This window comes from Hakea prostrata, chromosome 3 (assembly GCF_041222555.1).
Source record: "Hakea prostrata isolate BN-2017 chromosome 3, UWA_Hpros_2, whole genome shotgun sequence".
Lineage (NCBI taxonomy): Eukaryota > Viridiplantae > Streptophyta > Magnoliopsida > Proteales > Proteaceae > Hakea > Hakea prostrata.
Window position 1 is genome coordinate 71883544 of NC_142602.1, and position 26445 is coordinate 71909988.

Below are 26445 nucleotides of genomic sequence, written 5' to 3' on the forward strand. Positions count from 1 at the left end.
AGAAAATTAAAGAAGTACAGAACCCCTTACATTACTTGTGTCAATCACTTTCACTTGAAAGAAAGCATCCTATTGGAAATTTTCTTTCCAGCATGGTTATCAAAGCGGCCGCCTAGGCGGCAAAGTGGTTTTTGAACCGCTTAAATTGTTGCCGCTTAACTAACGGGCTGATTTCTTGCCGCTTTTTTGCTTAGGAACTACTGTTTTGCCCATTTTGCGTCATATTACCGCCTAAATGCTAAAGTAACCGCTTTTTTTACATTTTGTAATTTGTGCATATTATTATTATTATTATTTTTTAATCATAATTTTTTCTACAATGCTGTATATAAATTTAAATATGTGAGCCATTTCGGAATCGAGTCCCAATTTGCAAATGAACTTCGAGGCCCAAAGTGCCTATCGACAACAGAATGTGAAGCATGAGCCATATTCAACATTGATAATCAATGAATCATTAAATAAACAATGACTTGGAAATCGGAATAATGAGATCTATTAATTTATCATGTCGGCACTGTTTGGTTAAAAAAAGGGAAAAATTGATACATCAATTCTGATTATTGATCTATGCACAAGAGTACAAGACACTTATTTAGCGTCACACTATCATAGAGGTAAGTAAGAATGTAAATTTACTACTTTCATTTTCATTTTTCACATTGATTACTGATATAGTACATACTTTATAATTATTGTTATGAATCTAATGATGCTTGATGAGATGAAGTTATGTTTTTAATCTTTTTTTGGATAATTTTTCATAATTGTGATTCTTGAATGTTTTTTTTATTTTTATTTTTATGAATGTGATTGTTGAATGTTTGTTTAGTACTTTAGTTTATTATAAAAAATATTTGTATTAAAAAGTAGTTATATTAAAAATATTGACTAAACCACTTTGGTCACTTTATTGCCGCCTAAGCGCCGCTTAGTCGCCTAATTGCCAAGAAGGAGCCCTAATCGCTTTGGACACTTTGCCGCTTTAATAACCTTGCTTTCCAATAGGAAACAAAAATGAATAGGGCTCCACTAAATTTTAGAACCATACATGGTACTAATTACGATCAAAATGGTTGACGGATTTTTCCAAAACCAAAATGAAACCTGCAGGATTTCAGAGAAATACAATGTTTCTGTTGAAACTTTCAAAATTTTGACCAAAACTGATTGTTCCTTATAAAACCATCTATCTTGGTCCTGGATTTGCAGCTTTCAACCTATATTTGCTGATTTCTCTTGTAATTGGTGATTTCTACCCACATTTTCACTCTATTTCCACAACCACTTTGCCCTCAAAAACACCTCTTTTGCTTCTCATTTGCCTTCAAACACCTCTTAAGCCATAACAGCTATTCATAGGCCCAAGGTGATATAACACCTCTACTGGCCCTTGTGTCCGTCGGCAATAGAATGTGAAGCATGAGTCATACCCAACAATTCCAAACTTCCACTTTTTTATTTTGTTTTGTTTGTGCCTTAGATGATCTTAAATTGCTCTGCAATTAATATATGTTTGGTCTATGATTTGTGCTTGTTTGTTATTAAACTTTTTTTTTTAATTGCTACTAATTTTTAAATTATCTGATTTTAAAATTATTTACCGAATTATGTAATTTGAAAAAAATGCATATGTATACATGTGTATGGGCTAGAACTTAATATATGTGAGACACCATCACTTGATCTAGTTGGCATTGTATTTTGTTGACTTGTTGTATATGTAAACATTCTACCAAACAATTCATGTATGCTGATGATTTTATACTTGTATGCAATACAATTTGTACTTCTTGGAATCAATCATTTGTTAGCATACTTGAATGATGACTTTTCAGTGGTTTTTTGGGGAAACTACCACTTCCATTATGTTTATTATGCTTGAATAGGTACCAGGCAGGAAATCAGATGAAATGGAGGCCATATAAGCCCCGAAACACAGGGTTGAAACCTTGCTCGAAAAGTACCAGATTTCAACAGAAATTTCGGTCGAAACCTCGAGATTTCGGTTTTTGGCCAGGTCGAAACCAGCCTCAAAACCAAAAACTTTAGGAGCATATAAGTAATAAAAAAAAAGTGAAGGAAACCTGCAAGGAAGGGAGACAATTCAAAGCTATAGATTAAAAAAGAGTGCCAAAGACCCAACAAATGTCTCTCACCTCTGGCAACAGTTCCCATCATCTAAGCCTAATTAAACAGAACTTCCCCGTAACCACAAGTTGGTTTGAGCTGCATGGGATAACTTCCCCAAGTTTGTAATTTCCCTAGAAAGGCTCCACTAAAACCCCTTTTAACCTAAAACAGCATGAATCTTTAAAAGCTTCTTTTAAGGAAAGGTGGACATTGTCATATAGGTAAGGTTTCTCTACTGCAACCTGTGGCATGAAATTGAATCAGGAAACAGCCTCTCTGTGAAGCAGGGGTAAGGTTGTGTACAAAACTCTCTCCCCAAAGCCTAGACCATACAGCCCCCATTGTTCAAAAATTCAATGAAATTTTTTCATGACCAGAAGGCGACAACACTTCAAAATGAAAGAAAAAAAAATCAAAATTCACAGAATCACATTTCAAAATTTTGATTTTATAAATGCACTCTTTTTGTTGATATTTCAATTATATGTCTTTTGAGTGTTCTACACCCAAAATGGCTTAGCAAAAGTCGGATAAAAATGCAATTTTTTGGCAAAATTTGAGTCTGATGAAACTTCTACAACATAATTTTACAAACTAGGATGGTAGCAGTAGATTTTTACACTGGGTACAGAGTACACCTATATGCAAAGTGGATCAGCCAAGTCAAAGTGCAATATCAGCTTTTGGCACACTCAATTCAAGAAGTATCCAAGGTTCGATTGCATCATCTCAAGCCTTGCATCATTGAGTTGATCTTAGTATTTTGCAGACAAACAAAAGCAATTCAAAGAATTTGTAGCAAAGTCAAACATCATGCACATCTAACATCCAGGGGAGGAAAGGAATAAACTATAAAGAACAAAAGCAGTCATGTTGATTACATTACTGCATACCTATCTTGTTGCTTCTCAAGCCAGACTTCCATCCATGGAGAAACTTGATCTTGGGAATATACAAGGTCATGTGGAAGATTATCAAGCACCTAAGGAGAGAGAAAGCAGTTAGTCTACAATGCATATAAGTACCAAATCTGTACAGAAAGAAGGAAAGAGCTGGCGAATCAAGAGAATATTAACCAATCAGTTTATCAAGCATCCAACATATGATTATTTGAAAGCTACTGGCAGTAAGACTAGGAAAGGTCCTAGACCTGCTGATTGTAATATCGAATTGCCTTGCCCCCCACACCCACCCACCCAAAAAAAAATAAAACCACTCTAAAGTGCTCCTCGTGGTAGCAGTACTGAATGCAGATAATGGATATACCAACTCCAGGCTCCAGTCAGGTATCAGGCATCAAGCGAAGTTGAAATTCTTCAAAGGGTTAGACAATGTTAAGTGGGGACTTGCAGAATATTTTATGAGAAGAAAATGGTTTTTCCGTTGACTAGAGAACAGGATGATCAAAAGATCCTCTGTCATTCTTCTCTAATTTGCTAACTGGGGTTCAAATGGGCTTCTCCTGCAGCTAGCATCCACGTCTGTTCATTTTTATCATTGCAACCAAGATCCAGTAATAAAACTGGAAGCATAGAGAGAGAGTTCATATCAATGAAGTAGGTTATAATTTCGAATCAGCCTCTCTGCAAAAAAAAACAGCAGGGGTAAGGCTGCCTAGAAAGTCCTTCCCCAGACCCCACAGTGTGGGAGCTTCGGCACTGGGTTACGCCCTTTGACCTGATATGAGAAGACTAATTATAGATACGAGTATGAAATAATAACAACAATAAAAACAAGCCCTATCCCAACTAAACGGGGTACATGGATCCTTGCCTTTCAATCAGCTCTATTTGAGGTCATGCAAGACACAAAGCCTAAGTCACACATCCTTTCTCACCACTTCTAGGATTGTTTTAGGTTTGCCCCTAGGCCCTAGCTGTTATAGTTACTTTCATCTGGATTAAATCACTCCTCTGTATAGGGCCAATTAAATGTCTCGTTTGAATGTATCCGTGCCACCTCAAATGACTTTCTTGTAGCTTATCGTTTATCAAAGCTACTCCTAGATCAGCTCTAATATGATCAGTCCTTACTTTATTCTTCCTGGATTTGCCACTTTTCATCTTAGCATCCTCATTTCTACTACACTGAATTTATCAATATGATTCTTAACACTCTACACCGTACATCATACCTGGTCGTACAACAGCCCTACAGAATTTTCCTTTGAGCTTTAAAGCAACATGTCCATAACAAACTCGGATGCACCTCTCCATTTCACCCACCCTATTTTTATTCTTTGGGGAACATCCTCTATATCACCTCCTTTGCTTATGATTGGGCCGAGATACCTAAAACAATTGCCTATGGAACCTACTTCTCATCAAGTATCACCACTTTGTTATCCATGCGATGACAACCATAGTTACAAACCACATATTTTGGTCTTTGTTCAACATAGTTTAAACTTTTCACTCCAAAACTGTTCTCCATAGTTCTAACTCGGTAAAATTCCTACTTGTGTCTCATGTACCAAAACAATATCATCAGCAAAAAGTATACACCAAAGATCCTCATCCTGGATGTTTTTGGTTAAATCATCCATTACAAGTGAAAATAAATATAGGTTTAAAGTTGATCCTTGGTGTAACCAAATTGTATCAAGAATTCATCACCTTGTGCTCCCACCATTCTCCATCATTCTTACACTTGTCACCAAACCATCATGCATATCCTTTATCATGTCAAACATTTCCTTTCTCTGGTATTTGCTAAATTAACTCTCTAAGAATTCTATTACAAGTTTTTTCTAGGTCAATAACGACCATATGAAGATCTTTCTTACACTCTCTATATTTTTCTATAAGCTTCCTAATAAGGTAAATAGCTTCCATCATAGATCTTCCTAGCATAAAACCAAAGTGGTTCTCCATAATAGTGGTTTCCTGTCAAATGGGTTTCAATTACTCTTAACCTTAATCTCATAGTACAACTGATCAGTTTTATTCTTCTATAGTTATTACAGCTTTGAGTATCTCGTTTATCTTTGTGAATTGGGACCAAGATGCTTCTCCATTCATCTATCATAATCTTACTAAACAACTTGGTCAGTCAAGCTAGCTCGTAGGTTCCTTATCTCTTCCATACTAATATTGTGATTTCATTTAGATCTTGTGCCTCGCCTACTTTTATCAAAAGAAAGAAAGCATAAACGTAGATCAACAAGAAGCATTAAAAGAATCATATAACATATATTACACCATGAATTGGAAACTAGAAAATGGCAATTAAACAATAGTAATTACCTATGCATTCAAGAATTTATATGCTGTTTTTGAACTATCAGGATACACTTATTAACATCTATAATGATAATCGATAAAGGAGCAAAACAAAGAAGCACAAAACCATAGGCGCTTGCAAATTCCACAAGGCAATGCCCAGGTTCAAAGCACTTTCCCTGCTTCAAGTAAGAAATGTTACTAAAAATCAGGATCACAACGAAAGCAAACACACAGTGACAGGATTAATTACTTAAAATTTAACCACTAGATGGGGTGATGTCAAAGTAGGAGCAATGAAGCAAGGTTCTGATATGCGGATCACATGCAGAAGAAAATAAAATCAACCAATGGCAAGATCAAGAGAAATAATTAGGAACAGAAAATAGAAAGTAACACGAAACTAGGTTTTTATTCACCCAAAAAAAGGAAGACAAAACTAGATGCAGTTTCCAATCAACGGATAGGACAACTCCAGACTGACTGAAGGGTGCAGAAAAAGAGATGAGCAATATAACTGAATATTAACATCATCTGATTGTTAGGTCTCCTAAAAACAAAAGGATGAAAATATTTGATGATGCTATCAAACTAACTTGTTGCAACTGGAAAACTCAAGAACAGATTGGCATATTGAAGTACAGGAGGATTCAGTTGATCAAGCATCACAGCAATGAAAGATATTAACCAAAAATGGCATGTGACAATGATAGATGAATGCTGATCCTTTACTGGACAGGATAGCAAGTTAAAGACAAAAGCATCAAGGATAGGGAAGGTCTTGGACCGACGGCTTCTCACCATTTTTTTTTTTTTTGGATGAATAAATAATTATATTAAAATGGACCAACAAGAAGCAAAAGAGACAACAGGGGGGAGAGAGAGAATATAAAAGAGGGGGGGCAGCAACCAGTCAAGAGGGTGACTGGAAAGAGGAGACTAGATTCCAGGAACTAACAATCAACCTATTTCCTCGAAGAGTCAATAACTAGGGATGGGGGATAGATATAAGCCTAGAAGAAACATCAAATAGATGGCATTCCAAATCAGATCTCGGGATCGGGATTGGATTTGGATTTGGAAGTCCATCTTCTCATGTTCTATTCCCACCATAAATGATGAACGGTAGCGGCAAAAACGAGCTTACCCACAAGGTCAAAAATCAAGGAGCCAAAGAAGTTTCTCAGGAGCCAATTCCAATCTCGAACAAAACCAAAGGAACATCTTGATCTAGGCCAAATGGATGCAAGGGCCAAGCTCCAGATAGAGCAAGAGAAGGGGCAGGAGAAAAAAAGGTGGTCAAGGTCCTCGATATCATTCCAACAAAGGATGCAGTTGGGGTGAGCAGGGATGTGGCGGCTAATGAGAAATGATTGGGTTGGTAGAGCAAGGTTAAGAGCTCTCCAAAGGGTAAGAGAGTGGCCGGGGATATGGCTTTTGAACCAAACCACAGGGGCCCATGGGATAGAGGGGGGCGAGGACCTAAGGAGGTTCCAAGCAGAGGCAATTGTGAAGGCTTTGGTATGGGAGGGGCTCCAAATGGTAATGTCACAAGTAGAGGACAAGGGGGGGGAGTTCCAGACTTGTGTGAGACTAGGATGGGGAGGAGCGGACCAAGAGCCATTAGTGATAAATGAAGAGAGAGGGATATCCATAGGGATGTAGGAGTCATAAACAGCACAAGACCAAGAAGAGAGAACAATATACCCATCGGATGCCAGGGATCAAGCCAAAAAGAAGTGGAGGATCCAAAAGAGATATGGATAGAGATTGCGGAAAGGGCCCAAGGTCGAAGGGGTAGAAGCTTTCCCTAGATCCAGGAAGAGGTGGAATGGATCGGGGTAGTTTAGATGGAGTTAGATTTGAGAAGATAAGAGTAGATTCAGGAGACCCATATGGAATTGTGCTTACAAGCAATTTTCCAGATGAGTTTGAGGAGACAGTCTAAATTAACATCACGGATGCGGCGGATGCCCAAACCTCCTTTAGATTGGCATACTCACCATATTTTGGTCTCTCATGAATGACATCTCGCGGTACTCTCTCACAGAGCAACTCTTGCACAACAAACAAAGCACAAGCCATGTTATATATTCTAAAAATTCAAAAGATGTCCTTTGTCCAGCCCTTTCTTATCAAATAGTAAGCAACTATAACAAAATTGAAATTTTCAAAAATAGAAACTACTCCTATACTTAAGATCTTTCTTGTAGAAATATTACAAATTAGAAGAAGTAACAAAAAGGAAACCTGCTCTTAGCTAACTGTTAAGTTCTAGGTGTATTCTATCCATTCAGCCTCAGAGGCTGGGTTTAGTAAAGTGTCATGGGTACAGCAGCATTATTAGCTTTGTATCCTTCTATATTCTAGAATGATGATATCATAGATATAAGGGGAGAACTTGCGGCAAAGTATTGAACTCTCCTACCGCAGGTATTATTGTCCTTGTATCCTTCTTTATCCTAGTGAAGAGATATTATAAACATAAGGGGAGAGCCTGCGTAGAGTCTTGAACTCGCTTGCCGCAGGTTGTTCCACTTCTAGGATAACTTGTTTCTTCCTCTTCTTTTTCCTCTCTAACCTGTAAACCGACTGTAATCAATTTCACAGTTTTTTTATCCTTTTTCTGGTATTTTTCTTTCAGTTATCACCTTGCAGTATGCAGCTACCTAATGCTGCATCAATTGTGAAATATACTACTCTTGTCAATAGATTGCCCAGTATAGTTGTCTGATGCTGCTGCTCTGAAGACTCGTCAATTTCCAACACAATTCTGACGTATTGATTTCTCAAGGACACTATACAAATTTTGCCGAAATTTCAGGCCTGGGGAAAACCGAGACAAAATTTGGGGCTACAAAGAAAAACATTAGGTCTAGCTCCATCTCTAATTTCAACCGAGATGGAACCATGTGACCATTTTGACCAGTTTCGGTCCATTTCTAACTTAAAAGGGGCTGGTTTTGACGAGAACTGCAGGTTTCCTAGATTCCGTCTCAATCCACCTCTTTTTGTTTCGTCAATTTCTACCCCTTTTTTTTAAAAAAAAAAATTGGCTTCAAATCCTTATTTCTCTCTTAAATCACTAAACTCCTCTATCAACAAAAATATCCTTTATTGGATTGTTGGGGATTAAACAACAACAATAAGCCTTGTCCCTACTAAATGAGGTCAGCTACATGGATTCTTGCCTTCCAATCAGGCCTTCCAATCAATTCTGTTTGAGGTCATGCTAGATATAAGGCCTAAGCTATGCATATTCTTTCTCACCACTTCTCTTAAGGTTATCTTTGGTCTACCCCTAGCTCTTCTAGTTCCTTTAATCTGGATTATATCACTTCTCCGTACGAGGCATTTATAGGTCTACGTTGAACATCGCCGTGCCACCTCAAATGACTTTCCCGAAGCTTATCACTTATGGGAGCAACTCCCAGACCAACTCTAATATAATCATTCCTAGTTTTACTACTCACCCATCTTAGCATCCTCATTTCTGTTACCCTGAGTTTATATATATGATTCTTTTTAACAGCCCAACACTCTGCACCGTACATCAAAGTTGGTCGAACAACGGTCCTATAGAATTCTCCTTTAAGCTTTAATGGAATACGTTGATCATACAAGACCACAGACGCAACTCTCCACTTCATCCACCCTATTTTAATTTGGGAAACATCATCCTCTATATCACCCCTTTTATTTATCATTGAACCTAGGTACCTAAAAGAGTCACCCTGAAGAATATCTTTATCGTCAAGTTTCACCACCTCATCGTCTACCTGATCATGACTTAAGTTACAAAGTACATATTATGTCTTCGTTCTACTTAATTTAAAGCCTCTTGATTCCAAAGTTACTCTCCATGATTCTAACTTGGTATTAATCCCCGCTTGAGTCTCATCTATCAACACAATATCATTAGCAAAATGCATACACTAAGGGACCTCTTCTTGAATGCCTTTGGTTAATTTATCCATTACAAGTGTGAATAAATATGAACTTAAAATTTATCCTTGATGTAACCCAACTGTAATTGGGAATTCATCCCAATTTTTATTTATTTATTTTTTTTTTTTTTATTATTGTTGATGGCTTAAAACATGATTGATTCTTTTCAAATCAATACATGTTTAGTCTAAGAACTATGTATGTATGCTGTTATTTTTTATTTTTTTTAGTGTTACTATTTTTTTTTTATATTCTGGTTTTAAAAATTAATTTCCATATGGTGTACTCTGGAAAAAAAATAGTAGTATTTACACATGATAGATGGCATTGAATTTAAGCTATGTGAGACACCATACTCAATCTAAGGTGTGATGGTGCCAAGTTTATTTTTCTATAGTTAAATATTTATTTAAAGAGTTTTTTACACAGCACCCACTATTATTGGGGTGAAACTAGTGTCCACAAACTATTATGGCCTAAATTACATGGCACCCACTTGCTAAATTACAAGTTACCCACTGTTAGCCTATTAACATAGATTATGTTAAGTGAGGTGTGAAATGGCCATAATGCCCTCTAGGTTTAAAATGACATAACTACCCCCATTTAATACCCTCCATATCCAACCCTTAGGTGGGTGAAGGGCTTCTAACCCACACCTTGCCGGAAACTGGCAGCTGCCGCTGCCGCCAGAAAGCACCCCACCCCCTCCTCCTCCCGACGACCACCGCCCCCACCTTTATCTGCCAAAAATTGGCAACCTGAACCGGCACCTAAACCGTTGGAAATCACACTTGAGAGTCCTTCAACCAATATTGAAACAAGAAAGCACCGCCAGTTAACTTGCAGAAAATTCAATCTCTGCTTTCTTTATCTTCTTTTTGGCTTTCGAATCAATTAATTCACAAGGGAAAAAAGTTAAAGAGTTTCACAACACCTCCCTCTTTCTGCCACCGACGCAATGGCTATGAATGTTCAATTTCCTTCTGGGTTTTGGAAATTGAGAACAACAGAAGAGGGGAAAAAAGACTAGGTCGCAATTCAAAACCCACCACATCGATCGTGGTTCTCTTCCTAAACTACAAAAAGAATTCTTTTCTTTACTTTTCCATTTTCAATTCCAATTTCGTTTCTTTTCCGTTAAAATTTTCCAGTTTCCCTGAGACTACTGAACAGAGGGTTTTGGTAGAGATGTACATCTGCAGAAAAAGCATCAGGATTGATCCTGAGTACCTGGGACACAAATCATCGGATTCCCCCATTCAATTCAATGATTTCTGAAATTCTACTCATCTCCCCTATTCTTATTAACATACTATAGTTAGGGTTAATGATTCATGATAGGATATACAAAGCAAAACATAAGAACAAAGAAAATTTTGTAGGCTTCCAATTGAAAGAAGTTTTCTATGATTATCCCCTTTCCTAGTGAAACACTAACATTAAATCTGGATTAAAAGTTGTTTTTTGCTTCGGTAGAAGGTACATTGGTGAGAGGCTGAGAGCTCAAGTGCATCATATGAGATCTTAGGGGCCTCCTCTCAATCCTGAGTTCATGACCTTAGCCCTTGATATCTGACTACAATCGAAGAAAAGATTCAACGAGTAAGCTCGAGGTTCTTCAAGTTTCAGGTTTCCGCCTCCATTCAGGATTTACTTATGATTTTATTTTGGTAAGGGTGAGAGCTCAAGTGCATCATAGAGATGCTCTTTGACGAACTAGAAAAACTGAAAAAGAAAGAGAATAAAATTTGATCGATCGATAGAGAGAAGGGAAGTTGAAACCCTAATTTTGAAAAGCTACATCATCGAGAAGATAAACCCTAACGCATGGATGACTATAACCTTAGAATAACAGGACTTAGTTCTGTCTGCAACTTTTTTGGTGATTCAATTCCATCTTGGGAGTAGTTATGTCATTTTAAACCCAGAGGGCTTATGGTCATTTCACACCTCACTTGATAAAATCTAGGTTAAAAGCCTAACAGTGTGTAACTTGCAATTCAGCAAGTGGGTGCCATGTAATTTTGGCCATAATAGAGGGTGGACACTAGCTTCACCCCAATAATAGTGGGTGCCCTGTAAAAGACTCCTATTTAAATCATCTAACAAATTATTCAGTACTTGCTGTAACTATTTAAAATTTGATAAAATAAAATACCAATTATTTTTTATTTTATACTTAAACACTGAAATATTAGTACAAGTGGAGGTCTCGGATTCTTGGCACATGTTTCTTTTTGGTTTTTTAGTCTGTGGTTGTCATGTTGCTTAACATTACATTTGACTATATGAAACATTTAAACTACTTCCATTACAAGTAACAACTCTTTGTATTTGTTGGAATGGATGCACGTCTCTCAAGTCTCAATTAGAAGGATATGAAATGAGTACCTTTCATTGACTTTTTATGCAAAATACCTCTTCCATTGTGTTAATTATGCTTTAAATAGCATACATGCCAAAAAAATCTAAATAGGGCTGAAACTGGCCACTGAAACTTTCTAGCAAAAGGTTTTGGCCGAGATGGCCAAAATTTCAGCCTCATCTCTGTTTCTAGGCTGGCCAAAACCAAGATTTCAAACCTTACTCAAGGATGGCCTGATAAATCAGTCGTATATGTTCTGCTTACACTCATGATTTTCATTTGAAAATTATAGATTTCTGGATAATGGTTACTGCTGGTTATTCATTCTGCTTCAACTTTTGATTATGGATCTCCACCAAGTTGCTGCTTCACCAAGACTCCGAGAACTAGATATAACTACTAACTGATTCTTTTTTTACTCCAGGGGTGAAGCCTTTCCTATGCTGCTTTTTCTGTTCCCTGCCTAGTTGATCTATCTGCTTTCCTAGAGCATAACAGTTTCTGGTAACAAGTCACCTTTTATTTTTTTGCCATGGCCTTTGGATCAAAATAGCTCCTGCCCTGGCACATAAAGCTACGCTTGGGAAGGATCCCTTATCAGCCAGGGGCAATAGAAAGTGGCTTATGGAAGTAAGGAAAATTTAAGGCAATAGAAAGTGGTTTATGGAAGTAAGGAAAATTTAATGTACATTACAGTAAAACTCTTCTTTCCAGCAGCAGTAATCATCTTTCAACATAGATCTATTGCACTGCTATTTAAATCGTATAACTTAGGCATATGCCTTCCATCTCAGATACAGGAAATGCCCCTTGCCCTGCCACTCCTTCAATAAGGCATACATTTCTATGGCATCTTGGTGGGCTACCCTACTGAAGCAGACAAAAAGCATAAGCTTTGTTACTCATCCATTGCAGACCTAAGCCTATGGTGTTCCTCTAGTTAAGCAGACAAAGCCTGCTTTGTAAATTGTAACCTTGCAAAGTAATATACCATAGAACTTCTTGCAGTGGCACTTCAGTGTTCTTGAATGCAGCCCCCCCCCCCCCCCCGGCGGGAAATATGCACGACCTCAGCCTTAACTCCCTGTTTCACAGGACAGGCTGTTTCCAAGTTTTGAACCCACAACTAACAGGTTGCAATGGCACAACCTAATGGTAACACCAATGCTTGCCTGCTAATTCAACGAAATGGCATGCACCCATGTGCTTCAAGATTTATTTTTCCTCTGATCTTAGTATAAGAACCATATCAACAGGCCATGTTGAAAGAATGCAAATCAATTCCAAAGAGCTTACTGATATTTAGCTTAAGTAAGAAAAGTAGGAAAAATAAAAGGGGCGGGGGTGGGGTTGAGAAAAAGAAGCAACCCAGTGCTTAAGGCTCCTGCAACTGGTATCTAAATATTTCAGATGTTCACGAAAGATAGGCAAATGGGTTATAAAATTGAAATTTCTTATATGGAGGGGAAGCTTGAACAAGAAAAATCATCTTATGATAGACAAGAAGATAAATGGTCATAGCATGTACCTCGAGCATGATGACCCAACATGGCTGTGGGTTCACATCTTCTGTTTAAAAATCGGAAGTATGAGCACATTGTCAGTTTCTGAGATAATGAATGGATAACAAACAAGAACTGCAGCATAATTCACGAAATAAACACATACACATCAAATGTAGCAAAATAAGGCTACAGAGAAGAGAAAATTTGCATGCGATGAAAAGCCTCAATATCAAAAGTCAAAATAACATCACACTTCTCCTCAAAAGTCAAACAATAATATAAACGAATTTTCTACATGAATCTATCACAGATTTTAGTGTTGATTGCTCATAATTCCACCAGTTGTCCCACTCAATGGCCACAAAGGATATTAGTTGAACAAGCAGAGAACAAATAAGGAGAGTTTTGGCACGGTAACATTGTCAAGCACCCACTAGGCATTTAAGGCAGGATGCATCAAGAAACAACACACTGCAGGTGAGGCCGTGAAAGGATCAACCTTATTGATGTGCATAGGATTCAAATGTTCAAGGTATAGAGAAGTTAGGCTAAGAATGAAATCACAAAATTAAACAAATGGGGAGCAGAGACAAAACAGTAAGTCCAAATAACAGAAATTGACTTTAAAAATGGGATAAGAGCCCGGATAATGGGGAACTTTTGAGAAAACGTCAGATACTCCCAAAATCTAGGGGCTGGTAAGATTGATTTTTAAAGGGCAATTGTCATGATCAACAGGAGCAATCAGCCTGTCATAAGATCAATAAAGACTTGCAACAAAACTTGTTTAAATTGATAATCTAATGAAAAAAGACCAAGAACTTGAAAAAAAATATCACGAACATGAATGAACTAGCCTAGATCAGTAGGAATTCCAGTACTGACTAGAGGATTTTTTTTTCCCCCTTTCTATAATTCATGGGGTCCATTATTTTTAAAATTTAAATAATTATTAAGTAAGTGCACAGAGAACTTTATGAACTGTACACTGGAAATCTTTCCAAGCTCAAGATGAAATAATGGAAGCAATCATTGAAACTAAAATACAGTGACCCAATACTTTAAAAATACGACAAGCAAATAACCAAATGTAAAATTTGATGCTAGAATCACAAAGTAGATTCTGGCAAAGGAAAAATCTGCCATTCAATATTATTTAGCTCACAATTAACATTATTGGAGCTTAAAATTCTGCCAGAATCAAAAAGTAGATTCGGGCAAGGGCAAAATCTGCTATTCAATATTATTCAGCTCACACAGTTAACATCATTGAAGTATCTAGAGAATCTCTTCTGTCAATCCCCACCCCCCACCCCACCCCAAAAACAAAATGGAAAAAGAAATCCCCTTCTTTTGCAATGGTGCAAACCTAAGGAAAGAAAGCCAGAGTGGCCATAAGAAAATCACTTAAAACATGATGCAAAGGATGCCAAGTAGATTCATAAAAGAGAGAACAAGCCCATTGTGGACTCATAATTGAGAAGCAGATGGTCAACATTTTCCAGACTATCTGAACAAGCAAAACCACAAATGAACCACCTGTTTCCTCGAGGCCAATAGGCATGAGGTTGTCAACTTAAAAAATCAGAATACCCAAATAGACAAAACCACCAACTGGAGACCTGCTTCCTCTAGAGTAGACGTGAAATATTCCACTTTAGGGATCATATCAAGGAACTGACCAACAAAGGTCTTCTAATTATCCATATCCAATTATGAGATAAATGAACTCACCAAAAAAAGGCATTTTGGGTTTTCCAAAATGATAGCCTTTGTCCAACAAAGAAAGGAGAAGGCCAATGCTCCACTATACAAGTTTGCAGTATTCCACCAGGCTTCCAGTGGCCAATGCCAATAGGCACCCTTTCTTCGAAGCAAAGCAAGGCCACGGAGAACAGAGCCTAAAAAGGGGATCCTGAATGCATATGGACAAATGCACAAGAATGGTGTTGGGAAGGGAGTAGGTAGAGAACACCAGGCAACCACAGTGTTGGAGAGGGTAAAAAGAGAAGGGACTGTAACAAGATGGCAAGGCGGCCATCTAGGTTCCCAAGGCGATCAATGAGTTTGGACTCCGTGGTGACGCCTCAACAACAATGTTAGAGAGAAGGAAAAAAAGTTTTCCTAAAGGGTTTGTCCACTCAGTCTTCTTCATTGGTAGAAATGTTATATCACGAAAAAAATAATAAATCAATTGATATTGAAAAACAACCCAAAAAAAAAAAAAGAGGCATAACAAAAGAACAAAAAGATTTGATCCTGCCATTCTTTAAAGCTAATGTAAGCCCATGATTTACTTTCAGCTTCGGTGAACTAGATTAATCCTAAGCATCTGATTAGCTAAGATGAGAAAGTTTGAGAACTTTTCAATGGTGCAAGCTCAAGTTTATATAATTAACAATTATAGATTTGGAGAGCTAAAAGAGAAAGCACAAAGTTCAAGTCAGCATACCCCATCCATTTCGGTCGGTAGCATCACGACATTCAACTCTATACCTTGATAAGTGACTGCGTACTTCACCAACAGTTTCCATCTGTTTCTTTGCCAGTGAAGAACTAATTTCTACTGAGCTACAATTAGTAAACACTTGGTTAGAAAATTTGAATTTTTTTCTGGAAACCATCATAAATGTAATAGATCTCTATGACATATAGCTTTTGGTGGAAACACCACTACTATGTAATCCAACCCAACCAACCCTCCTTTCCCCCCCCCCCCCCAAAAAAAAAAATTAATAATAAATAAATGAATCTCCTAGCACTTCAAAATGAACAGGAAAATTGACCATAAGAATTCACTTACCTACATGTTGAAGAAATACAGAACTCATTGATCAAAAATGGCAACAAGGGTAGAATGAAAAATATTACTTTAATAGCTAAAAAGCACGTCTAGCATTTCTGCAACAAACTGAACCTTTTTGAGGACTAATAAGGGAAAAGATCAGGGTTACAGTTCTTTCAAAACTGGCAGTGCACCATGGCACATGCAATGTAGCACTGCCCAGGATTCAACATTCTTTGGTTTGACCCCTGCAACAGAAGGCAGCGGGCAAAGAGAATAAAACTAATTCAAGCAAAAATTTAGGATTTTAGGTTCAAGAAATAGTAGTTTAAAATTCTTTAATTACATTAAAAAAAATAAAGTATTAAGAGATTTGTCTAGAAAAAGGAAAAGAAAAGATATCTTCTATTGATGGTGAGTAAGGAAGCAAACCTTCTATTCATTTCATTTTGGATAACTTAGTCATACGTGCAGGGTTGTGGTAGATGCTAATTCAAGTTGGTTATTTATATAGATGATCTTCTCTTATTCTACTTAAACTCTTTATCAGTCCCAATCAAATCGAAGAATCCCAAACCCTTTAGGACTCTTCAAACACATCCTAATCCACCTAGGACTGACATAAACTTGTTAGACATGACATGAAATTATAAAACATCTAACAACAGCCCCTTCCCAAGTCCAATTGAAACCCTGCAGTTGCATTCTTTAGGCCCTAACATATATATTCAGCTCTGGAATTCCAAAACAGCAGCATCCAAACCTTGGTATCACCCCTCCCAAGCCCTAAACCCCCTTATACCTAAACCTAAACCCATTCCAAGATCTGAAACTGAAGTACAGCAAGGAGTTAGCCACATCCACAGGATATTTTGAGTAAAAACAGCTGCTGTCCACTGAGGTTTCAACCCAAATAGCAAGGGCTTAAACCCTAAGTTTCTGCTGGTTCTAGTTGGGACGATCCTAGAAGGCAAACCCAGACCCTGGGTTACATTAATTGGTATCAGAGCTAGAAGAACCAGCAACTCCCAGAGTTTTGTATGAGTCTACAGTAGGATAAAACAAAGGAATGGAACTAGAGGATCTATATGATGGAGGATGCATCGACTACAACCCTTCTGTAAACCTTATCTCAAAACTCCTTATGACTGACATTAAAGAGGAAGATTGGAAGAGAAGTTGCCCTTTCTATACCAGAGTTAAATCATGTAACTGTATAGGCAAGGTACTCATTAATACCTGATAGCTGTAGTAGCATCAACTTAGTGTCTTTGTTGGGTAATAAATCAAGATTGGTTGTTAGAGGATTGATCCTCAATGACTATAACCAATCTACCCGAAAATAAAGTATTCATCTTTTGAGTCAATGATTAATTTAAGGAATCAATGCAAAAATTAGTTCTTGATTGGAAGTTTTACCATATTGGTTTTCTCCCAAATTTTCTGGTTAGTTACTTAATTTGCTCCTTGATTAATTCTCTAGTATCTCAACACCAAAACCGACCAATTTCTACTTAGGAATAAATCTTCACAAATCTCTACGCTTTTGGCCCTATTCACTACTATCACAAATTCCAGTTCAGAGAAGAATTATTTTTGGTAGATTTGAAACCCCACCAAATTTTGGCAACGTTGCAAAGGATTGGTTCTTTTAGATATATTTCTTTCATTTTATTTTTTTATTAACTTCTTGATTGTCTTTTTATGCCTCGATCCACTCGTACAGGTGAACTTCAACTTAATATTGAGATTGAGATGACATCCCGTAGATTGAAGAAGGAAACCAAACAACATTCTTAAGGAGTATAATCTCCTTCATCTCCTAGACTAGATTTAATTGAGTTATTTGAGCCTAAAGGAGAAACCATGGCTAATAATAATTTGAATGAAAGGAATTTAAAAGATCTAACAATGTCAAATTTGAAATTTTGAATCAACAACCACCATGCATTGAATATCCAAACAATAATGTTGCTTTTGAATTAAAATCTGGTTTGATTCACTTACTCCCACCTTTCGTGGTCTTGCAGGTGAAGACCCTCATACACATCTCAAGGAGTTCCACGTGGCACATTCAGTAATGAAGCCACAAGGTGTGACTGATGAACAAATCAAGTTATAAGCCTTACCATTTTCTTTGCTTGATAGGCTAAAAGGATTGGTTGTACTACTTACCTTCTAGTTCAATATGAACATGCAATTTCTTAAGAAGTTTTTCCTTGCCTCGCGTGCTTCCATTATAAGGAAAGACGTGGGATTCAACAATATCACAGAGAAACTCTTCATGATTATTGGGAAAGATTCAAGCGGTTGTGTGCTAGTTCTCCCCAACATCAAATTTCCAAGCAGCTTCCAATCCAATTTTTTTACGAAGGGCTATCCATAGATAAGAATATGATTCATGTTGCTAGTAGAGGTGCGTTGGTGCACAAGACTCCTACAGAGGCGAGGACTTTAATCTCTAATATGGCTGCCAACACTCAACAATTTGGCACTAAACTGGATGATCCACTTAGAAGGGTTAATGAGGCAAGTGTTTCTTCAATTGACCAATGCTAGGATAATCTAACGACTCTTGTGGAAAAATAGGTTGTAGGTAATATCCAACAAGGCTTGTGGTCTTTGCTTCACAACAAATCATTCTTACAATATATGTGCCCAACACTTCAAGATAAAACTCATGAACAGGCCAATGTTGTTAGAGAAACTGCATGTTCTTACAATATGTTGTTAGAAGAGCATCCCCACCCCTATAGTGTCTCTCTTTTGAATGATGATAAGACAGAAGCTTCTCATAGATGTTTAGATCTAATCAATCTTCATGCTTACTATGATGAGATTTGGTGTGATGTAATTTCCATGAGGGTAAATGACATTGTATTGGGGAGACCTTGGTTGTCTGACAATGATGTAGCCATCATGGGGAGAGAGAGAATGTCTATAAGTTTGTACACAATGATTATGTAAATGTCTTATTACCATTAAACCTACTAGTAGAGATCAAGAAGATATGGGCCAGCCAAGCATGTCAACATAGTCCTAACCCTACATCCAAAGAAATCGAAGGACTCACTCCATAAAATTAGCCTGAAGACACGCCCCTTCCATTCCAGGGAAGTCAAAGCCAAAAGATTCAACCCAAGAGGTTTCACAACTAGAGGACAGCACCATTAGTGATCACACAGGCATGGCCAAACTCCCTCATCCAAATGATAGACCTTTCTCCACCAAGCCAGAAGATTGCTTTGATAAAGATCAATTAGCTAGAGAGCACCACAAAGAAAAAGTTGTTGTATACCCATTCACCAACCAACAACTCACAAAGAGGCCCCATGGCCACATCTAGAGGCAGCCTTAGAAGATCCCATGGATAAGGTAGCACACTTGGACCAATGCCAAGGTCTTAGTGAGATGACAAAAGGAACTAAGCTGCTGTCCATGCCAACTACAGCCATGCTAGCAGAGTTTGATGATGACCCTAAGGCTAAAATAGTGGAAGACAAGACGGAGGTTTAAGTCCTTGATGTCAAGGACATAACAATTGACAAAGGAGCCCCCACGCAATGCAGAGACATAGCAGAGACATGGCCAAATCAGCAACACCAATCAAAGATGTAATTGATGAGGTACCCACCCCATTGGAGATTCCCTATGACACTAAGGTTTGAATGATGCTGCCCACAGACATCAAGGCCCCTATTCCTTGTGAAATTGGTCCTCCCTTAGGTCTCAAAGTTCTCTTGAAGGAGATACTACGAGGATTCTCAAGGCTATAGCTATGGTACAAGCAGAGGTGGTGACAAGGAAAGACTTCAAGAGTATCCCCATTGACTTCATCTTTCCTCCTTGGGTTTTTGACAAGAAGGTCCCTAAAATTGCAGACTTCATCCTCAGCAGCCTATCCCACCAGAGTTCTATCCAGGAAAGGTGCAAGCAGCCACAAATATGCTACCACCTCCCCACTATAATATGGGAGGGCGAGTATACACCATGGACCTACAAAGGATTGATCCAGGGGCACATAGTCAACATCTTCATCAAGCGATGAAAGATTTCAAGAAGGGGAGAATTAATGCAAACAAGGATGAAACCCCCCCCCCCCCAAAAAAAAAAAAAAAAAATTGGGCCAAAAACCAGACCTAAAAGGCCCAATCCAAAGCTGGTCAAATAACCCAAGGGTATTTTGGTCATTTTTCAGCCCTTTTGAGGCTCAAGAAGGTCAGGTTGGAACCCCTTGATCCAAGGATCATGGATCCTTTTTTTTTTTTTTTTGGGGGGGGGGGGGGGGTTAGTATTTTGTGAATTATGCTAGAGTCCCAATCTAGATAAGACTCTGAGTGAGAGCCCAACTTGCACAAAGGACTCCTTCTCAAAGTTAGTAATTTGGTTCCTTAAAGGGGCTTTACGTAAGCGTCCAATTAGGGTTTCTTTAAGAGTCCTTTGTTATTAATCAGTTGAGTCCTTTTGTTATTGAGTAGATATGTCCTTTACAATAGGAATCCTTTATGGATGAGGTTCCTAGTTTGAGCGTTAGTCAAATTGCTTAACTTGTAAAGCTATAAAAGCTCACCCCTCCCCAATTATTGAGTACGTTGAATTGAATAAAGAATCTGAATTTGAGGTAATGGAGTCATGGTCTTCGTGGGAGGGCCAGGCAGAATTTGAGAGTTTTTGGCAATTATCTTCATCTTTTTCTTTTCAAACTTGCGGCAGTCCAATAACTTTCAAATTTTCCAGCAGCCTTCAAGTGTCCTTCCGATCAAGTAACTACAACCCCATCCCCTTCCCTACCCTCCCATCCCTCCCAACTCTAAAGCCATAATCCAAATCCCTTATAACCGCTTTTCTACTTTTCTGGAATTTTTCTAAAATTTCGGACTTTTTCCTACACCTAAAATTCAAGGTCAGATCTACAGCTATCTAACCATTAGATCTGTCCCAAACTTTAGGAACATCATTCCCCTAACCCTAGTGACCTTCCCTCCCAGTTTCAGCCTGATCGGACCAACTCAAACCCTAGACTAACCCTAACCCTAATTCCACTGAAACCCTCATAACTTCCAAATCCCTCAACCAAAACCTAAACCTTTTTAGGATTAGCATCCCCACCCCTTAATCTACACTCAATCCTAGTACCAATCAAATCCAAGAACCCAAACCCTTTAGCACGCTTCATACACATCCTGATACATATCCATCTAGGACTGACCTAAACTTATTGGACTTGACCTGAAATTACAAAACATCTAACAACAGCCCCTTCCCAAGCCCAATTGAAACCCTACAGCAGTATCTTTTTAAGCCCTAACTTATATATATTCACCTCCGGAATTCCAAGACAGCAGTAGCAGCACCTTGGTATCACCACTCTCAAGCCCTAAGCCCCCTTATACCTAAATTTAATCCCATTCCCAGATCTGAAACTGAAGTACAGCAAGGAGTTAGCCTCATCCGCATGGTATTTTGAGTAAAAACAGCTGCTGTCCATTGATGTTTCAACCCAAACAGCAAGGTTTTAAACCCTAATTTGCTGCTGGTTCTAATTGAGAGCATGCTGGAAGGCTAACCCAGACCCCGCGTTACATCACAAACCCCTCAAATATTGTCCCGACAGTGACAGATCTTATCCTAGACTTGGGTAAGATGAGAATTGTCAGCGAGTTTGACAAAATTGAGTAGTTTGGAGGTCAAAACTTCAAAGGTGGAGGCAAGTGGTGTTGTTTTCTCTAGCCCAAATCAGGGTGGCATTTGCCATGACTAAGCCCATGTTAGAAAGAAGAAAAAAAATGACGATCCTGTAAAGAAAGGCAAAAGGGTGGCTTGGTAGACTACCAATGCAAGAATCGGATCTTAAATGCATACAATAATGAACCATACACATGGTATAAACCATTAGATAATGCATCCAAAATTAATAAAATCAAATTTTATATTAAATTTTAAAATTACTTTTTTTCATTTTTCTTCATTTTAATTGCTTTGCTTCTATGTGGGATCCATGAGTTAGGAATGGTAATTAGGCCCTTTGCAAGTTTGATCATGAGTGGTCAGGTGGATTATGAATATCAATTGAAATTAATATAGGAGCCCTAAAGACCATTCATGGTCTTGATCATGGGTGATGGGGGTGGCCTTGTTTATTGGATGGAATTTGCTCGAATTCATGGCTATTACCATCAGGGGAGGTTAAAGCAATTGAATGGATTAGCTTCAACTCATAACCATAGGTGAATAAGGTAATTAATTCTCCACATAGTAAGGAAGTTGGATCAAGGTAATTGATTCCCCATTAGTGGAGAAGGTGAGACAATATTAGTGATTCTCCACTTAGTTGGGGGGGGGGGCAGTGGATCAAAAAAATCAATTGGCCCAATTAAAGACAACCAATTCTCCACTTAGCAGGGGAAGTGGGTCAAGATAATTGATTTCCCCAATTCATTACCATAAGGAACTCAAGGGGTGTAAAGTTTGGTCCTGAGCCTATACAAATCCAACTTGATTCCTTGCATACTAGAATACAACAACACACACGGTATTCTTGTTTACTTACTTTCTTACAAAAGTTTCTTCTCTTTCTTGAGTTTATTTTAATTGTGTCTGTAACTTTTGGCTTTTCAGAGGGATTAGAAAAACTACTACATCTTCTAGAAGAGGTTGTTTATCTTGGAGGTGGTGGTGCAAAACAACCCTGTGCAATAGGGTGTATAAATTACCTTAAAGACAGCACTCAAGGTGTGACTCAACCTCATTTATTGGTGGTTTGCTCAATTACATCATCAAGTTCTCCAAATCAACTAAGGATCTTCAAATTCCAATTGTACTACAATTTTGTTTCTTGTGATTGTAAGAATTTGCAATACAATTATCTAGCAAACATTAAGTTCTCTAAATCAGGCAAGGATCTTGAATTCCAATTGTATTACAATTTCATTTCTTGTGGTTGTAATTTGTAATACAATTACTCAACAAGTTTAAGGTAATTGATGCACCCTACTGCCAATGGTTATTTCATACCACCACTTCCAAAATAAAACAACCTCCACGAAAAGATGTAGCAGTCCACCGACCATTGCACCATAGCCCACTCCTTATTACCTGATATACTATGATTGAACTAATAAAAGATGCAGTTTTCATGATTTTCATTTTTCCCAACTAGTGAAAAGAATTTGAGACGTTCCAATGTCATATTGCATACTATTCTCATCTTCAACTCCACACCCACAACAGCCCTTTATTTCCCAAGTGATTGCAATACTATTTAAGTTAATCAGTTAGGCTCCTCAAATTTCCAAAAATTCCAGCAAATGTGTTTAGAATTAATTCAAATTTCCATCAGCTGACATTGAATATTTTGTTCAAGAAAAAAGCATTTCCAATACCATTTAAGCTAATCAATTAAGCTCTCCACAAATCCCCAAATCTTTTAGCAAATGAGTTATTAGAATTGACCCATATACTGCTGATTATTCAAGATAGTTAAAAAAAAATTCCACTCTAAGGAGGGGGGGAGAGAGAGAATCGCTAAAATGACCATAAGAAAGAAAACAGCAACGGATAAAAAAACAAGGGAAAATGAAATTGAAAAAGGATGCAGTCCAACAATATTAGCTGCATTTCCAAGTGGAATGCAACTAACAATATAAAAACTTGATGCGGATGTTGCCCTAAGTCGATACCAAGTCAATCAGTTTTTTAAAACAATATTTAATGTTTAGCTTCTTCATCAATGTGGACAAGAAAAGAAAGTGCCTGATTAAACATATGAAAGTAAGTATTCTTTAGTAGATACATAAAGTTAAAAACTCACATACGTGTAACTCATATTTTTGTAAACTCTCTCAGGCGCATTCAACATTATGTAATCCATAATGCACTTGGCACAAGTTCCAGATCCACCACCAATTTCATATATCTGATTCCAAAAATAAAAAATGATTTTTCTTTAGCCACAAATGCCAAATGTTATTAATGAGAATGAAAAAGAATATCCATTGAAAAAAAATCCAAAGCCTCCAAAGATAATGAAATAGAAGGAACATCAAATCATCCTGGAAGGGATAGGGAGATCCGCTCATCTTGGGAAGAATAACAGGGAATCTGAGTGGCAAACACAATCAAATACAGGAGCTTGTGAATTGTATAAACAACAAAACATTATGACTTTATAAAAGCAAAAAGATTGGATAAGCTGAAACCTTCTCTTTTTGGGTGAATAAACTGAAATGCTGAAACTTCGGTTAAAATGATAAGAACTACATTTGAAGAACATCAAAATTACCTAATTACTCACAAGAGGAAAACTAATAAAAAGTAAGAAATCTTTTACAAAATGGAAAAACTACACCACATATGAACATAGCTGAAAACCAACAGTCAGTAAGAATCCAGTGATAACTACTCATCCAACAGGAATAGAACTTCCCCAAGGAAGAAATAGAAGTCTTACTACTAGAGGAACTGAAAAGTCAGCAGTGCGCATTATGGCCTCAGCAATCCCATGTGCGTACCAAGGCTGCATAAAAATAAAAAAAGTCCTCCATAACATGAGAATAATGTTAGCAAGGAACAAGAACTCATCTTGACCAAGAGAAAAATAATATTTTAACTTCTTTAGTACATATGTTGTGAGTTAGGATAAGACTAGTTGTAAATATGTTGTAAACTCATCATGGCAGCTTAAATAGGCATTTGGATAATTTGAAACCCCCTCCCTGCAAAAATTCTAAAACAGTGGTCATTGCAGGGGAATCAACTAAAGGCAAATTATATTTTCAGAAATATATCTTATTTCATTTTATTCCTGTTACTCCATTGCCTATGTGGGCCTCAGAGCCATTGGATTTGTTGATCGGTATGTGAGGCCAATCCCCATATGATGACTGTAAGGCTAACAAAACTCTGTTCTTTTAGCAACAAAGAGGAAATTGATAAAGATGAGAGAATACGCAAAATTCAACAAAACATACCTTGTAGAAACTGCATTGCGCATAAACTTGTAGACTTCATTTTAAAGCTAATTAATTTATTATGTTTTCAAGGAGCTAAATCTGACACTACTTGATTACATTAAACTGAAGTTACAACCTGCAAGTGACTGTACAAACTAAAGGAGGAAAGAAGTACAGGGTAAAAAGAAAAATGGGAGAACAACTACAAATACGAGAGCTATATTTAAAGTCCAACCAGTCAACAGACACTATAACAAACTTGGTTTTACAAAAAGCAGGAAAAAAAATGTTCCCCTATTATACTCAGGAAAAGATAACTTTTCATTCTAAGAGGGGAGTCAAGTAAATATGTGGATTGAATTAAAGATATGTATAAAGGCATGGTCACCAGTGTGAAATGGGTATTCCAATTGCCATTTTTCCAGTATTCACTGCTCATATCAGTTCACATCTCTCTTTTCCCCCATCTCTTTATATGGTTCCTAGTTTTCCTTACTTTTTTTTTTTTTTTTTTTTTTTTTGATTGGGGTAGTTGACCCCATTAAGTTGGGACAAGGCTGAATTTGTTGTTGTAGACCATCTCAATAAGAAGCTACATATAATCAAAATGCCACCTTGAAAAGCTCCACAGGAGTAAACCATGCGATGTCATTCTGCTTGTAAATTTTATCCAAGTGCTGCATGTAAGCCTTCCGACCTGAAATATTTAAATATCAACAGGGTGACAAACAGAATGGACAGATGATCAGTCCCAATATTAGTCCAATTTAAATACATTGTGGTCGAAAACCTGCCTACTGGGCAAGGTCTAATAAATCATTAGCGCTTGTATCATTCCATGACCAACAAACGCCAATCGATAAGGTATGCTGGTCTGACTCAACATTTTCAAATCATAGTTTACACATTCATAAGCGCCAACCTATTGAGCCTAAATATACGACAAATTGTATCAAACCAAACCAAAAATTCTAGTCCATCAACATCTACCCTATTTGACCCTCAACTAGTTAAGCATGTCACACCCTGAAACTGAACTGGATTTCAATCTCAAAAGTTGGAATCATAACTTGATAATCAGATTGTAATCCCACAGTACAGGGCGTGCCCTCAACAGAATTCAGCAAAGATTAAATTAATAAGTGATAACAGGGGTCGGGGAACACTAGCTATTCTATTTGAGTACCTTCGAGCTGATTGAACCTGATACTCTTCTCGAGCACTCCAACTGAACCCGATCTTTGAGAAAAATACCCATGTTTTGGGTCATACAATGCTGAACGGATGTAATCTCGAACCTGCAACGACGAAACAGGGAACAAATGAGAATTACTCAAGAGGGGGAAAAAAACGAAAAATAATCAATTGAAACCCGACAACGAAACAGAAAGGTATTTGCAGAGAAAAAACTCACAAGAATGGGCGTATCACCAACAATGTCAGTCGAGAACAAAGCTGCCGATGCGCTTCCGATGTGTTCCCATGAAGCTATGAACAGAAAACTTCATTAACAGAAGCACCACATAACATTCGA

The 26445-nt window shown here is 37.6% G+C and overlaps 1 protein-coding gene across 2 annotated transcripts in view; it reads right to left on the bottom strand.

The window, feature by feature from the left end:
* The window catches only part of LOC149022968 (NADH dehydrogenase ubiquinone complex I, assembly factor-like protein (DUF185)), a 47382-nt gene that overhangs the window by 20761 nt on the left and 176 nt on the right, over window positions 1-26445 (bottom strand). Inside the window, exons 2-9 of one of the 2 annotated variants that reach the window (XM_089150857.1) lie at window positions 26326-26399; window positions 26098-26209; window positions 25526-25608; window positions 24410-24475; window positions 23775-23875; window positions 15628-15746; window positions 13199-13236; window positions 3027-3115 (exon numbers count right to left, since the gene is read on the bottom strand). In XM_089150857.1, the coding sequence (XP_089006983.1) occupies window positions 3027-3115; window positions 13199-13236; window positions 15628-15746; window positions 23775-23875; window positions 24410-24475; window positions 25526-25608; window positions 26098-26209; window positions 26326-26399 (682 nt within the window). Of the gene's footprint in view, window positions 1-3026; window positions 3116-13198; window positions 13240-15627; window positions 15747-23774; window positions 23876-24409; window positions 24476-25525; window positions 25609-26097; window positions 26210-26325; window positions 26400-26445 lie in introns of both variants that reach the window. The other variant, XM_089150856.1, reaches the window with a different exon arrangement.